The 17,381-nt window shown below is 35.9% G+C and overlaps 2 protein-coding genes across 2 annotated transcripts; one reads left to right on the top strand and one right to left on the bottom strand.

Moving 5' to 3' along the window:
- Nucleotides 1-8,454: 8,454 nt before the first annotated feature.
- LOC18010710 (26S proteasome regulatory subunit S10B homolog B) lies at nucleotides 8,455-11,087 on the top strand. The gene is made up of 10 exons (XM_006393620.2): nucleotides 8,455-8,614; nucleotides 8,903-9,022; nucleotides 9,143-9,279; nucleotides 9,364-9,525; nucleotides 9,613-9,699; nucleotides 9,794-9,880; nucleotides 9,982-10,119; nucleotides 10,374-10,565; nucleotides 10,666-10,764; nucleotides 10,849-11,087. The coding sequence occupies exons 1-10, from the start codon at nucleotides 8,512-8,514 to the stop codon at nucleotides 10,921-10,923; spliced, it is 1,200 nt and encodes a 399-aa protein (XP_006393682.1). The 5' UTR covers nucleotides 8,455-8,511; the 3' UTR covers nucleotides 10,924-11,087.
- A 4,076-nt stretch (nucleotides 11,088-15,163) lies between these two features.
- LOC18010848 (transmembrane protein 136) lies at nucleotides 15,164-17,043 on the bottom strand. The gene is made up of 5 exons (XM_006393618.2): nucleotides 16,756-17,043; nucleotides 16,542-16,682; nucleotides 16,315-16,434; nucleotides 15,681-15,776; nucleotides 15,164-15,371 (listed from the first exon to the last, which is right to left on the bottom strand). Exons 1-5 carry the CDS (start codon nucleotides 16,981-16,983, stop codon nucleotides 15,261-15,263), a joined length of 696 nt encoding a protein of 231 aa, XP_006393680.1. The 5' UTR covers nucleotides 16,984-17,043; the 3' UTR covers nucleotides 15,164-15,260.
- Nucleotides 17,044-17,381: the final 338 nt, after the last annotated feature.

The following is a 17,381-nucleotide window of genomic DNA, read 5'->3' as shown; positions in this document are numbered from 1 at the left end:
GTCGCACCATCACAAGATTCTAATCCAGTCAAGTCGGGTCATGGGTCGATTCACCCGATCCGTAATCCATGGGTCAACTCAGTATACTAGCCCAGGTCAGGTAATTCCCTATAAATACTTGACTTTTTTCTACGGGGAAGGGGGTTCACTTTTTCAGCCATCTTAAGTCTCACGATATCTCTCTAGATACTTGTGGTTCTTGAGCTCTGGCACTCAACACAGTTCCGACCATCTCTCCGGTCATTTTTACTTTGATTCTCCTCTACAGTGGTTTCTAAACCGCAGAGTTCCTTCTCTCATACTTTTCTTTTCTCTTCTTTTAGGCGTAAACAGCCATTCTCACTCCAAGGCCCGAGTAGATCCTACCTTTCTCAAGGACTCTCGGTCCTTTTTTCTTCACAAAGTTTTCCGACTTCTTTTCGCTCTACGAACAGCTATATTGTGGTATTTTCAAGCTGTTTTCTGACTTGAACGCCGGAGTGCCTTCGGAAAACACGCCTCTATCGTGTTTAACGGGCCTTGACGACTTTTCTGTTTTGCAGGAGATTTGCCTCTACTCGAAGACCGAAAATCCCCTAAACAGAAAGGTATTTGCTCAAATTTTCTCTTTAAACAATGAATAATTGCAACAACAATATATCAAATCGCATAAAGACAGAAAGATTTGTCATAATTGCTTACAGTTAATTAAATCAATGGATTTATGAGACTCACACAATTTAAACATTACAATAACTTGCAACAATAATTAAGTTACACAGCACAAAAAAACATATGCAATAAAGGATTCCAATTAATGTTGTTGTTGATATTAGGGAGTCTTATGTAAATATCATATAATATATTTTTCCATATCACTGATAGAGTCATTTCTAGAATACTGAATACCTTAGACCATCTCCAACCCTACTCCATTTCCACCTCCAAACTCTATTTTGGAGTAAAATCTTCTCCAACCCTACTCCATTTCCATCTCCAAAATGGAGATATGAATAGTGCGCCTCTATATATGGAGTGACACTATTCATCACCTCCATTTTTAAGTGGACCTTTTTTATTTATAATTTGATCCCTCACCTATTATATGTTATCAGATAAGTCTTAAACAAAAACTTTGTTATTTTTTACATATATTTTATTATAAATGATAAAACTAATTATTTTAGAATATGAAAATTTTTAAAAAACAACCATAACAAATATATAATAAAAAATACAATAACACACAAATTTTAAATTTTAAAATACATAAAAAAAGAAAAATACAATAACAAATTAACTTTAAAATTACAAAAACATTAAAATAATGATATCAATGTGTTGGAGTCTTCCCACCTCTTTTCCAATCTTGCTCAAGGTATTGTTCCTCCGGTTCATTATATCATTCAAAGAAAAGAATATAATATGGGCTACTATTTGGCTGATGGTATATATCCAAAATGGTCTACTATAGTGCAAACTATTCATGAGCCAAGGGGTCCAAAAAAAAAATATTTTGCTACACAACAAGAAGCATGTAGGAAAGATGTAGAACGTGCATTTGGAGTTTTGCAATCGCGTTTTGCTATTGTGAAAGGTCCAGTTTGTTTTTGGCAAAAGAATGTGCTACATGCATGATATAATGACTACATGTGTAATTTTACATAACATGATAATCGAAGATGAACGTGATCTTGATGCTCCGATTGAAGTTGAAATAGAAGCTTCACCTCCAGAGGTTCAATTGGCAGAAGATGATAATATTTGATTCCAAGAGTTTCATGCTCGATATAGAGAAATCAAAGATAAAGAAGCTCAATTTTCACTTTGAAATGCATTAATTGATCATTTGTGGGAAAAATATACTAATGATGATAATTAAATTAAATTATGTTATCTTCTTAAGTTATTATTATTTTTATTATGTTGTGTAATGTAATATATTTATTTATAAAAATTTCTTAAATTAAAATAACAGTTTTCATTTTATTGAAAATAAATCACTAAAATAAAGTTATTGGGTTCAATTCATAAGTTTGACAAATAAAAGGGTATATATGCAAATAATTTATAAATTTAGTGGAAAGAGAATATACTTAGAATATTCTTTATGGAGTAAAAAATGGAGTAGGTTGGAGAGAAACCAACTCCATTATGGAGTTACTCCATTTATGGAGTAAAAAATGGAGTAATGGGTTGGAGATGCTCTTAGAGTCGTATTTAGAATACTGTAGAGTCGTGTATGTGTATAAACGTTGGTTAATGGACTAAAAAGACAGAACATTCTCTTTTCTCTTTGTCATGGTATTAGAGCCAAAATCCTAAAAACAGAGAAATTTTAAAGGAGAGAAAAAAAGAAAGAAAAAAAGGGAGACTTTTGAAGGTACCAAGATGGAGACTATAGAGGCAGCAAAAGGTGGGGTAGCAACAACGACGGATAAGGGTGTAATAACATCGACGACGGACAGGCTGCCTTGTCGCCGGTTTATCTCCATCCTTCTGATGGACCTGGATGTTGATCACGACTGTGCATTTAAAAGGGGAAAACTATGAAGATTGGGCTAAGCATGTGCGGAATGCCCTGCAAACAAAACAGAAACTAGGGTTTATTGTATTAAGGAAAGAATAATTTTATTGATTACTCTGATATCCAGTCCCTTAATCATGTCCTTGATTCAATCCCTGTAATTAGGTTTGTCATTACTATTTCAATATTACTCTAGATATTCTCTTCATCTTGTATATAGTCCTATGTATATTGAAGAAGATATGAGAGTCAATATACAATTCTTCCAATCTTAAACTCTCATCATTCTAATATGGTGTCAGAGCAGGTTTGCTCCAAAGTTTTGATCTAGCGATCAAACTTCTTATTATTTTTGATTTTTTTTTTGTTTTTTTTTGTTTGTTAAGCCAAGTGCTTCCACCATTCAAGTTCATCATGAATCACATTCAAGCCTAAGTGCCTCTGAATCTCTAAGCATCAGAGCTTCTCCTTATTCAAGTCTGTCATAGACCTCTGAATCTAAGCCATGTGCTTCCCCGTTTTGATCTAAGGATCCTTAGCGTTATGATTTCTTAAGCCAGAGTGTTTCTGCCTAATGTCATGTTTTAAATTTTATTTTGAAGTTATATGTCTCTTTCCGAATTTCTCAAAAGGGAAATTGCAGTTAATAACCAACAAAAATTTAATATTTAAAGGAATAACGATATGAAGATGATTGTTACTATATTCTATGTATTATATACAATATATACAAGTTTACCCTTGAATATCTCCACTCTTTCTTTCCTACAGATTTTCTACCTCTTACGTAAACAATAAACAACAATAATTCAACTATACTCACGCGAATGTATAAATCTTTTCTTAAACCTCTCCTCTCCCTCTCTCCTACAGATTCTCTACCTCTCAATTCCTCACTGCTGGAAACTTGTTGCCACCATCGTATCGACAACCTCATGTGAACTTTTTTTCCAGTGCAGTTTCTCTTGCCGACTCAATACCTATAGTCTGCTGTAGTCCCTCTTACCGAATCCACGTGGAATCTCACCAAAAATTAACTAAAGGGGGTTCAATCACTGTTTTCCACATCAAGAGCCATATCAAGGAGTACCCATATTCAAAGAAACCAATGAGATCAATTTGGACCTTTACTTTTCTCTCCTTGTGAGTTTCACCTAATTTTCAGATATTTAATCGCCAACAGAGTTTTTGTTGGTGGAATGTGAGTTTTCACTCTTCGATCTTTTGTAAATGTGTATGAAAGATCTAATATTTTCTTAAATGTCTATATTTAAAAAATAATTAACATTGGAGTTGACGTTAACAGATCATTCAGATTGGCTATTCTCTTGTCTCGCCACCATTCTTCTCTTCCAGAGTCTTGTTCGATTGAAAGTATAGAACGTCTATTTTTGTAAATTTGTTTATAGAACGTCTAATTTTAAAAATTTTATTTTAATAAAAAATTTGATAAAAAATAATAAAACATATAGAATATCTATATAAAATATCTCATTATATCCATTTTTCTCCCTTATTGTATTCATCTCCTTTCGCAGTCTATTACACTTATCAAATTCATACTCAGTTGGAGACGGATGTAATGTTGTAAATAATGGGTTAATATATAGATGAGAAAAATGCACAAAAGCTTATATATATATATATATTTTTTTTGTAGACAGTTTATATTTTTATATTGTTCGATTTGTTATCTCTTTTATTATTTCTAAATAGTCATGCTATATTATTGATAAAAATAGATTTTCTATGTTATTAGTATCATTATTGACGTATGAATAAAAATTGGGATTTGTTTTTTGAAATTAAAATTAAGTTAGACGTGAAGTAAAATCAATATTTTTTGGTACTAATATATAGCTTAAACAGTTAATAGTATCTAAGTTATGCAAAAAAAAAAATTACGGGGTAAACATATGTGTATCAAAATAAATATTATAGATTGTCTATTTTTATTCTTACTAATCTCTGTTATGTTAGTGATTAGAGTGTCTATATTGACACAACATAGTAATAGCTAATGTGTGTCGCGCGTGTGCAAATAAATTCTCTCTCCAATTATCAATTTACCCATTCTTATCCATAAGAGTATTTTCGTCTCAAAAACCTCCACATTGTTACTTGCTTAATTATCTGATCTTCATATCTATATTCTTCATCAAATACATAATTCCACACACACACTTGTCCTTAGTTGAATGACACTTGTCCTTAGTTGAACGTAGTTGTCCAAATTTATGAAATACAAATACATAATTCCACACACTTGTCCACAGATGAACCTGGTTGTCCAAATTTAAGAAAGACAGAAATACAAATTAACCTTCATTTTGTGGTTGTGGTGGTTGCAACCACCTCTCCAAATTTATCCCAGCCCGGTACTTGTTTCTCGGTTCTTGTTTCTGGTTCTCCGGCGACGTTCTCTAGTGGAGGGATACCGCCTCTCTTGATTTCGGCCCGGTTTTATGGACTCACACGCATTGCTGGTATCAATATTGTATTTGTCCCCTTGAAAGAAACACCTCACCCATCTCTCCACTTGTACATTCCTATCCAGATATTCAGCTGTTTTGGGAAACCTGATCCTAAAATCACCGTACTCTATGTTGAATTCACCCTCGGTATAACTATGTGAACAATCCCTGAATCTTGACGCAGCTACATCTTTGTTGACAATCTGAACTTTTTCCCTGACGCTTTGAGACTGATGCCACACACAACATCCATGATGAGACATCGGGTACTCCTCCAAAACTCCCTTCGTAATGCTTTGATGTTTATCACTCATAAAAACCAATTCAGGATCATCTGGAACAATGGTTTTTAGCATTTGAAATAACCACTTCCAACTAACATCTTTCTCTTTATCAATTATCCCAAACGCAATTGGGTAATGATGCTGGTTGGGATCTTGTGCTGTCGCAAATACAAGCATACCACAATATATATTTTTAAGAAATGTTGCATCCACAACTATCACCTTCCTCATTGCTTAAAATCCTTCAATGCTAGCACCTAATGCAATGAATAAGTACTTGATCTTTTTTCTGCATCCAACAACACCTTTTTCACTGTTCCAGGATTGACCTTCTCTAACATGTAGAGATAAGAGTACAATATCTTATAACTTTTCTCAGGACTGCGTCTCACATCACTAACCGCTAATTTTTTGCCTCTCAAAGCCGTCGAGTAATATAAATTCAAGCCAAGCTTTCCGTGAACAACACTGATTATACTTTTCGGAGCTGGGGTGTCAATTTGACCAGGATAGACTTCATGCAACACAGATGCTACTACTTCTGGTGTGGCTTTCCTTTTAGTAATGCTTGTGCTCGAAACAGCCCGAGAGCATGAATGCATATTGTTGTATACTCTAACACTGAAATAATATGAGCTCTTTACCTTTGCAACTCGAAGATACCATTAACATCTTTCTTGACTGCATCTTAGAATAAGCGCTCTCTATCCGACTTGTAAAGTTTCACCACAAACAGTTCTTATGTACAGCTCTGTCAACCAAATTTTGAACTGCTTCCTTGGAACAAAATTCTTGTTTTAATTCAAGACCTAGACCATCATCCCATTCTTTAATAATCTGACTATCCTCTACAGGATTTGGAAGCTCAACATCTTCATGCATATAATCAAAGCTGTTACCTCCACCGTCATCCATATCTGCAAACTCGTCATTCTTCATCGACTCGTCCTTCTTCATCAGCTCGTCATTCTCCTTTGGCTTCTCATTATCCTTTTGGTCCTCATTGTCCATTGGCTCCTCATTCTCCTTCGGCTCACAATGTTGTTCTCCTGCTTCATTAACTACATCATTTTTGCCATTAGAACCCAACTCCACATCATTAAAACAAACAAAACTTCCTAGATCCACTCTTGATAGTTGCTCACGTTCATGTCCCTTCTGATTCATTACCTCAACATGCAATACAGATCTAAGTCGCTCTTTATCAACTGTCATTAAAAAAGAATACATGTCGTCATCATCGACTACAGATGACTCCACAATTGGATTAGCTACCAACAAAACATAACTCAACTTCAAATTACTCGTTCTTTCATCAAGACCCATCTTCTTGCATATCTTATCAACTACATCTGAAAAAGATATCTCCTCCAAAGATGAGCCCTTAAACGATATAGCATAGATGGAACTTTCTGAAACTCATTTAAACTCCTTTCCGCTCTGTAAATACTTTCCACCATAATCAAAGTGTATATTTGTGTGTCTAAGACTCATTTTCACCTGGAAATATAATAATAAATAGTCAATTAGCATTTACACAACAACATAGTAAAACCTACTTGTATCAGTTGTCTTACACATATCCTAGTTGTACTCATTTGTTCCTGTTGTCCTATATCCCTTTGTTGTACCCTTTTGTCCAGTAGTCCTATATCACTCAGTTGTACCCACTTGTCCTATATTTCCTGATGAACATCCTTTCTAATCTGAGCTTCACAGTTCCGATTCAAACCATTCAAACACCTATAATCAATAAATTAGCGATGCAAATATGTAATCGACTCACAAAATGTGTTTAACTATCCTAGATGCAATCAATAATGCAATCAACAAAGCCCAATCCTAGATTGACAACAAACCATCAAGAACTCACCTCCTCTCAGATTCAGCAATGTTGACAGAGAGAGGAGTCCAAACGGCGGTAGGCGGAAGCAGAGGAGGAGAGGCGAGTTCAAAGGGCTCCGAAGACTAGCAGAGGAAGAAGAGGAAGAAGATCTAGGAAGCAACAACAGAGAAAGAAGAGGAGGAAGCTTGGGGAGAGACGATGGGTGAGTTCGAGGGAGAGAAATTGTTTTCGTTTTATTAATTATTTTTAGATAATAAACTATGGAAATTTCCGAAAATGCAAAATGTTAGATTACTCGATTAATTCATTAAGGCTATATCGATAATCTACAAGCTCAAAGTGGCACCCAGACAAACCAGTGGCAAGGTAAATCTTTTTTTCACCATTAGTGGCATTTCAGTCGCGCGCCCTAGTCAATCTATATAAAATCTTAGCAATAAAAGACCGACTTAGAAAACGATTTTCTGCCTTTCTGCGATAACCCAATAAGCACATATAGTTACTCAGTGTATACTAACCATTCACATATAATTAATCTATTTAGTAAAAACCTGAAAAATAGAACACCGACTTCCACTTAATCTGAAACCCAAAATTATCCATGATTTCAGTTTTGTAACCCATAACCCAAAATCGTAATTTTATCTTCTTATGCCTTTCTGCGATATCATTGAGGAGAACCAAATCAAAACCCAAACCCAGAATCGCGACATTATTGAGGAGATCCAAATCAAAACCTAAACCCAGAACCAACTACATCGTCGAGGAGATCCAAACCCAAACTCTATCTTCCTCAGCATTTATCCATTTCTCAATTAATTTGCGATTAAATCTAAACCTAAAACAGAATAACTTCGCCGGCTCTTCACTTTTTCCAATTAATTTGATATCTTTCGCATTTAAGAAATCAAACTCTATTACTTGCTTTTCTTTTAGAAAAAAACTTGAAAGAAAACAATTTTTTCTTCAGGTTTAAATGTTTTTTCCTTTCCATTTTTTTGACTGGTTTTTGCAGAAGTGATTTTCGTAGATGAATTAAATCCAATATTTACAATTTAGTTTTATAGTTTTTAAATAAATATTTTATTACGGTGTTACAAAAATATTATTTTTTATATTATACATTATACAGAGAACATACTAACAATTGTTTTCATTTATTCTCTTAATTCTTGAATTATTGTTAATTAATCAATACAATTTTCCTTTCAATTTCCCCTAAATAAAAGTAAAAAAAAAAAATCCTGAGAATGCTGAAGAAAACCCATTGCTCAAGAAAAGAAATACCACGAGTATAATATAATAAACTTTACAAAAGAAAAATAGATAAAGGTTCGATAAAATTGCTGCCTCCTTTGGTCAATTCTTGAGATCTGCGGGACTGAATAGTGTAGAAGGACGATGAGCGACGTAGACGAAGCTGCTAGACGCCGTACCGCTGCGGTGACCGAGTACCGGAAAAAGCTCCTACATCACAAGGAGCTCGAATCCCGTGTCCGTACAGGTTTGATTTTCAAAAACCATCCTCATTCCCTCCGCGTCGCTCATACTATCTGATTCTGGGATTACTTCGAAAGCTGAAACTGAATCTAGGGTTCATTAGAATCTTTGGAATTTATTCTGCTTGACGCGATTCTAAGGGTTTTGGAGTTTCGAATTTGATTGGTACCATCGTTTCTCGCTCTGGACTAGTAATTTTGAAGTCGATCTCAAGTTTTCTTGATTTTCCCGTGACTGCTAAGTTGAGTTTGTGTTTGAGATTATAAATTTTCTGGTTCTTGCGCCTATGCAGCTAGGGAAAATCTAAGAGCAGCTAAAAAGGAATTCAACAAAACTGAGGATGACTTGAAGTCTCTTCAAAGCGTTGGCCAGATTATCGGAGAAGTTTTACGCCCACTAGATAATGAAAGATGTAATTTTTTCCTGTCTCTATCTTTGCTTTTAGCGTTGCTTTGTACTACATTTTGTGTTCTATCATCCCAAGGTTGAATCTTTCGTCTTCTTTTTTACCGTTTTTCGTTTGTATGTTTAGTGATTGTTAAAGCAAGCAGCGGACCTCGTTATGTTGTGGGTTGCCGTAGCAAGGTGGACAAGGAAAAGCTGACCTCAGGAACTCGAGTCGTCCTGGATATGACTACACTAACGATTATGCGAGCCCTTCCTCGTGAAGTACGCTTGATTTTTCTTGGCATTGCTTATCTACTAGTGTAGTGTTTGTACTGGCTTTAATGTGGTATCTCTTTTTGATGATAGGTCGATCCTGTTGTTTATAACATGTTGCATGAGGATCCAGGCAATATTAGTTACTCGGCAGTGGGTGGTTTAGGTGATCAGATCAGAGAACTTAGGGAATCTATTGAGCTGCCTCTTATGAATCCTGAGCTTTTCCTCAGAGTTGGGATTAAACCTCCTAAGGTACTTATAGTCTCTCAAGTCCTTTCTTTTGTTGTTGTCAGAAACCATCTCATGACGTTATTGCTAATTTCTCGCCGCTCGTTGCAGGGTGTCCTTCTCTATGGACCTCCTGGTACTGGAAAAACTCTACTAGCTAGGGCTATTGCGAGCAACATCGACGCCAACTTCTTAAAGGTTTGATTTTTTTTTTTTCGTTTGTGGTTGTGTTGTATTCTATTATGCTTTGTTTGTGTTAAATAAGCTATCTTTCTTCTGCCTTTATGTTTAGGTTGTATCAAGTGCAATCATAGACAAATACATTGGAGAAAGTGCTAGGTTGATTCGAGAAATGTTTAACTATGCTCGTGAACACCAGGTAGGACCAAGCTTTGACTATTGTATCCTCTTTTTCTTATACCTTTGTTGGCTTTATATTGACGTTCGTGACTTTACTGTTAACTCTTCTCCTGCGGCTAGCCTTGTATCATTTTCATGGATGAAATCGATGCTATTGGTGGGCGACGTTTTAGTGAAGGAACTAGTGCTGATCGTGAAATTCAAAGAACGCTTATGGAGTTACTCAACCAGCTTGATGGGTTTGACCAACTCGGAAAGGTAATACGACCTGTAGTTCTAGATTATCGCTCTTGCATAAAACGTGTGGTGATTCTGGTGAAGTTGTTTCATTAGGTGGAGGTGTGAAACTTATTGGGATACCTATTGTTGAAAGTGTTGTGTGATTTCTAACTTCTGTTTCACACAAGTGGTTACAATATGAAATCATCACGAGTGTTCTTAACTTCCATGAGATTTATTTGTCTTCTTCGTATAATCGAATATCTTCTGATACTTGGGAGATCATATGTTAGGTGAAAATGATAATGGCCACCAACAGGCCGGATGTTCTTGATCCAGCTCTTCTCCGTCCAGGTAGGTTAGATAGAAAGATTGAGATCCCACTACCAAATGAGCAATCAAGAATGGACATCCTCAAGATCCACGCATCTGGTATTGCCAAGCATGGGGAAATAGACTATGAGGGTATCGTGAAACTTGGAGAGGTTTGATTCTTTTTTCTTACATGGTCACTACGCTGTAGTTTTGCCTTTTGTTATAGATAATAGATCCCACTGATGTTCCTCTACATGACTACATCCATAGGGTTTCAATGGTGCTGATCTGCGAAACATATGCACTGAAGCTGGAATGTTTGCAATCAGAGCGGAGCGTGACTATGTGATCCATGAAGACTTCATGAAGGTACAAACAATCTAAAGATATAGTCTTGTGTTTTCACATATTCGTACCCAACTTTTCTTGCTTATCGAATCGTCGGTTGTACAGGCGGTGAGAAAGCTGGGCGAGGCCAAGAAACTAGAGTCGAGCTCTCACTATAATGCAGATTTCGGGAAAGAGTAAGAATAGGGCAAACTCTGAGAGGAAGAGAGAGAGTCTTAAGGGGGCAGTGAAAAGTATCTCTGTTGTTTTACTTTTAGGCACATTGCTAATGACTATGTATTGTTTTGAGATTTTAGTACAAAAATATTCTTGCTTTAGAAATGGGAAAATTCTATGTTTATGCATCCTATATCTAAATATGGTTCAAATCTCATTTGGAATCGTCTTCTGACGCCACGAGTTCTTACCTATCTCTGCTTTGAGTCCAATCTAAAAAGCTGTTTAGAACCTAAAATACCTACTTGACAAATGATTTTTGGAATTAAGGTCTCGCATTCAATCTCACAAAGCGAAATGCTATAACTTTTGAGTCGAGTTTTAAATTTGAGTTGATAAAATGCAGGGTTTAGTCACTTGTAGAAGTATGCTCATTGGTAGAAATTTGCTAAGAAAGAACCTTGGCTGGGCTCTGGGGAATTGAAAGAGCATCAAAGTTTGGGATGACCATTGGCTCTCCTCTTCAGCCCCTTTATCCCCTGGCGGCCCCAGTTTGGAGAAACACTTGGACCTTCGGGTCTCTGATCTTATTGGTACCGACACAAAGGCCTGGAAAGTCGAAACAATCCAGGAAGTGCTCCCTCATGTTGAAGACCTTATCTTCTCCTTAAAGCCGAGCTTATTTGATGCTATTGTTTGATGCTGCAGACAAAAGAATTTGGCTGAAGGTTAGATCTGGGATCTACACGACCAAGTCTGGTAATTATACGGCCTTAGAGGAGCTTTCCCAGCACCAGGTCATCAGCTCGGTTAACTGGATCCCTGACATCTGGTCTCTCCATACTGCCCCCAAGATTAAGACCTTCCTCTGGCGTGTTGCAAGGGGAGCTCTCCCTGCTGGAAATCTTCTAGCCTCTCGCATTTCCTATGCTAACCCCTTCTGTCATAGATGTGGACAAGTTGAGACTGTAGAGCACCTGTGCCAAATCCGTATGGCTCAGCTATTGGCCTCCACCATCCTCGGGATTTCAGTCAGTTTTGGAAAGTTGCAAAGGATGCGGCGTGCCTTCCTTCTACAGGTCTTCAGAAAGGCTCCCTGGCCCCATGGTTCTGCTGGAACCTTTGGAAGGCTCGCAACAATCTCATCTTCAATAACAAGCTGTTTTCGGAGGTGGAGATACTAAACAAAGCTAACTCTGATTTCTCTGAATATCTCGGTGGGTAGGTGAGTAAACCCAAGGACCTGTCTCCTCTGGTGTCTAAACCCGCATTTTTTCATCCTCTTGATCTGAAGTGCCAAACAGACGCAGCTTGGTGTAAGGACGCGAAGAAAGCTAGCTTAGGCTGGACCGTCACCTCTCCCTCATCGAATGCTGCCCACTCATTCTCGCAAACTGTTGAATGCATCTCGTCCCCATTAAAATACCAATATCGGTGGAATCCGACTCCCTAATCCTAATCAAGGCCATCAACTCTGGCTCTTCAGTATCAGAAATCCATGGAATCTTAGAGGACATTGCTTGCCTCTCCAAATGGTTTGATACAATTTCTTTCAAGTTTATCCCTAGACGTCTCAATGTTGTTGCTGATCTTTTAGCTAAAAACGCCTTGTACTCTTCTCAAACCTCTCCCGGTTAATTTATAAGTCATTTGTTGCACAAAAAAAAAGTCACTTGTATCACAATTTGGGATCGAATCCACAAAAAGAAGAACAAAGAAGAAATGAATGGCCTTTGAGCAATAATACGAAAATGAAAGTAAAATGAGCCTAGAATATTGTCATCAGGAGTGTTTTACACAACCAAGAACAAAGAATCAATGAGAAAATTAAACGTGTAGTGCTAATTGGAGGAAGAAGAAGTTGTCCTTTTTTTCCATTGTCTTTGATTTATTTTTTGAGTCTGTGTTTAACATTACCGTTTTATTTCGTCTGATTCGTCATGAATGATCTTTACGGCTACTAAGTTCAGACGCCTTAATTCACCGGTTTGAATAAGTCTGGTATCGTCTGCGTTAACCAACAGATTTGAATTTCTTCCCTTTTGACCGTAAACTTTACCCTGATGAGCCTTTCAGTGCGGCTCGTCACCCAGTACATTTGACTTTGTCGGTCCTTTTACCATTGGTTTATTGGACTTGGACTGGCCTCTGCTTTTCAAAACTTACTCCAAGTTTCATCCATCACATACTCAGTTTTATCACTCAGGTACTACTACTCAAATTTTTCTTTATGCATGGAGGACATTTTTCGTTTTGGTTTCACAGAAAAGAACAATGTTTGTGATGGAATTGTGATCTACAAGCCTCATCCTAATCACGAAGTCATCACCAATCTGCCGAAGGACGATGGTGTCTCTCCTCCCATTTTTACGAATTGGACAAGAGATTCAGTTTTTTCTCTTTCCACTTATTCTTTACTGATTTTGTCAACCCTGTGTTAATCATGTGATCTCCTCTTTCCGGTCTGTCTAATCAGAACTACACGACCTTGCTACTTATTTTTAATTTATCCAACCTAGTTCAACAACAATTGTGTAACTAAAGGTTTAAGCTCTCACCAAGAACCCTAACTTTTTCACTTAGTTTCTTGTGATCTCTCTACTCTCTCTCTAAGCGGCTACCCCTCTCTCAGTTTAGCCTTCACGAATATATACCACATCCTGATAGAAGCATGTGTATATTTTCTTTCCATCATCTTGTTATGATCTTGTAATCTTCTTCTTTTTGATTGCAAAGATCTTCACTTCCATTCCTTGTTGCCACGTCAGCTTGCTCTTCGTAGTCACACTTGTTGCTCACGCATCTTCGTGTTGATACTTCAGCACTTCCCACGTCTCGAACTCTCTTGTGGTACGCACTGGTTCCATGTTGAGCCTCCTCTTCCTGGAACTTACAAATGTTTGATTCTATTTCTTACATGCTTACTGCGTTATAGCTTTGCCTTTGTTATCCCACTGATGTTCCTCTAAATCAACATCCACAGGGTTTGCTGATCTGCGAAACAGATGTACTGAAGCTAGAATGTTTGCAATCAGAGCGGAGCACAATTTTTTTTGGTTTTTTTAAATTACCAAAATAACGTCGTTTTGGTGGGTGAATTAAAAAAAATCGACCATATCACCGATGTGTCACATCATTAACTGTTTGAAAGAAAATTAACACCATTTACGGTTGAAATCGGCTGCATTTCAATATTTCATATAAAAATTCAAATTATTATATAGTTAATGTAGTTTTTAGCGTGACTCAAAATTTCATATAGGAGTAATCAGAAACTAAAGTTCATAGGGAAATAGGCCGTTTTCCAGAAACAATCAATAGATATATACTCTGTGTTTTCCCATATATGTACCCAAAGTTTTTGCTTATCATATCATCGGTTGTACAGGCGGTGAGAAAGCTGGGAAAGGCCAAGAAACTTGAGTCAAACTCTCACTATAATGCAGATTTTGGGAAGAGTAAGAATAGAGCACCCTCTGAGAGGAAGTGAGTGCCTAAGGGGACAGTGAAAACCTCTTGTTGTTTTACTTTGAGGCACATTGCTAATGTGACTATGTTTCAGTTTCTCTATGTTTAGTTTTGAGATTTTAGTACACAAATATTCTTGGTTGAGAAATGACAACAATTCTGTCTTCAAATCTCAAAGGTCATTTGGAATCGTCTTCTGGCTCCCCAAGTTCTTGGTTATCTCGGGTTTGAGTCAAATCTAAAAGTTCTTTAGAACTTAAGAGGGATCCATCCATACTCATATTAGACAAGTGAGTTCTTGCCTAGTTGGGTCTACGTATACGAAAAATTACGGCAAATTATTTTTATAGATAATTCTTAAGTCTAAGTATCTAATCGCATCAATTAATCAAAGCAACGCACAAATGACTCATAAACAAGAAAACAGATTAAGCAAGAATCAAACAAAATATAAGACTAAACAAGAAACAAGCAAATAAGAAAGCAACTTGAGGCCGTATCCTTCACTAGGTATCTATCAATAGCATCAGATGATGATGTGATAAAAATATAGAAACAAAATATATAAAATATTAAGATATATACTTTTATATAATTTTTTTTGCGCTTAAAGTGAGGGTTTTATCAGCTTTAGCTGTGCTTATTACTCTGAAAAATATATATTTTTCCGTTTTTGTTTTTTGTTTTTTCTTTTTTTGAAGCATTTATGGAAAATAGCCAGCTTCGTGTAACTCCAAGTTTATAATATCAAGAAAATTCTACTAGATGATCAATAAAAAAAGTTTGAGAATTTGTGTTTGTTTGATGTACTGCATTTAAATCAAATAGATCAAATGATAGTAAATATAAAATAAGATAGAATGTAATCACATTGAATCAAATTTTGTAAATCTCTAAGTAGACTTTCTGTTTGACTTTCCCTTCTTAAAAAGTTTATATCTCATCATCCCGAATATTTTGTAGAACCAAAATATGCTCACAAGTTGTAATCCCGATCCCATTGCCTGTGTCAAAGTTAAACAACTTATCATTAAAATATCATATTCTAAATAAAATTGTTACATACTAAGAGATTAATCTAAGATATTTATATATGTATAGATTTTTCTTGATAAAAGCCCTATTTTGGAGAAACAGTACAGTTGTGCTCCAAAAGATTCACATGTTAGTAAAATTATTCACGAAAATGGTATATTAAAATATATAAGACCAAAACAAGAGATGTCATATATAAAATATTAAGATAAATTGTTGACAAAATTTGTTGTTTTCTTTATATTAAATAAACTGGTAGTTGGGAAAGAAAGAGGTACCTTGATGAAGATGGGATTATCAGCTGTGAGACTGACGTAAACGAGGAAAGGTCCACACACTATTCTCGCCAATGTGAAGATAGTGGCAAAACATACCTATCATCATTTAATACACGCAGATCGGTGCTTAGGTCCTTAGAAGATTCATACAAAATAAAATAAAATTTGACTTATCTTATATAGAATATTATGTAAAAAAGACTGAAATTCTCATAACAGGAGGACTTTAATGAAAAAAGTCTTCAACTATCAACGTTATTTTTAATAGTTGATACTGAAAGTTGCCTCTCAGTAAAAGCAAAACGTTGATAAAAAATAAGATTATTATAAACATTTTCAGTAATTAAATACCCGGTTTTCTACGTGTATAGAGTTTTGTCTGGATTTCAACTTATGGTCTCTTTTACTAATTACCCCAAAAAGGAAAAAAAAAATTAATAAACTATTTCTCCATTTAAACACATTTTCACTATTTTAGATCCCGATTCAAAGAGATTATAACCTAAAATCAGGAATGTTTAGTATTTTATTTCGTTTTTGTGTTTTCTTTTAATGATTTCCGGTTTAGCAAAATTTTGCTAGAACACAAAATTAAAAGGATTTTGTCTCTGTACATATATATATACACACTCACATCGGCTGCTAGATTGATGTTGGTGTCTCTGTATCCAATCTCTTTGAGAATCTCTCTCAAATGGTAAAAAGGACTCGATACCTCTGCTATCCACAGTGTAGCCACGATCTCAGATCCAGACTTCCAAATTCATTTTACAACAAAATTAGTAATCCATAATCTCATATATCTATTAGTTAATTATCATTAAAAGGAGGCAAAAAAACAAGGAATCATTATAATTATACCTTTTGGTAAGCAAGTCCAGCTACAAAACCAAGAATGCTGACAAAATGATGAACCGCATTATCAATACTAATCACTTGATCAAATTGACAACATATCAGATCGTAGATCATGTACGACAATGAAAACGCCATTGTATCCATCTACACGTGCAAAACGAATGATTATAATAATAATAATAATAAATAGCTAAGAACATTGATGTGATTAAGAAACCTGTTGGGGAGATGGCTTAGAAGCACGGGGACAAACAGGGCAAGACCAATCTTGAACAGAGAGAGTTGCTAAAGTGACGGCGATTGTAGCGTGAGCCGTAGAGAGAAGACGGTTGCTGAAGTTGAATGAGTAGCTTGAGAAGATTCTTTTGGTGATGATGAAGGTCACTGCCCATGATATTACTCCAATAACTATTATCTTAACCACTCTTATTTGTTCTTCCTCCATGTTAATTGTCTTCTTTCTTCTAATCCAAGAACTCTTATTATGGTTAGTTTTGTAATAACAATAGAGGAAGAAGCAAGGTTTGAGTGTAGTTAAATAGGCTGACATTATTGGTTGTATGTTAGTTGGGAACTTGACGATTCAATGTAGTGGATCCCAACTACATTAATTTTTTTTGGTGACTGATGTCATAATTCAGCTAAAAAGATTCGATCCAAAGATTTTGGGGTGTTTCCTCTAGCTCCTAATCAGCCAAGTTATTTGATTAAATTGGTGATTGTTTTGGTTTTCTTAGAGTAGGCAGTATGTTCTTAAATCATATGGAGTGAATAGAGACTAGAGACCGTGACCACCACATGGCTTTTCTGTAAAATAACGGTCAACTGAGTTAAAAAGTCATC

This window comes from Eutrema salsugineum, unplaced genomic scaffold (genome assembly GCF_000478725.1).
Source record: "Eutrema salsugineum unplaced genomic scaffold, Eutsalg1_0 scaffold_7, whole genome shotgun sequence".
Taxonomy (NCBI): Eukaryota; Viridiplantae; Streptophyta; class Magnoliopsida; order Brassicales; family Brassicaceae; genus Eutrema; species Eutrema salsugineum.
The sequence above is the reverse complement of the archived record's forward strand: the minus strand, read 5'-3'. Positions and strand labels throughout refer to the sequence as shown.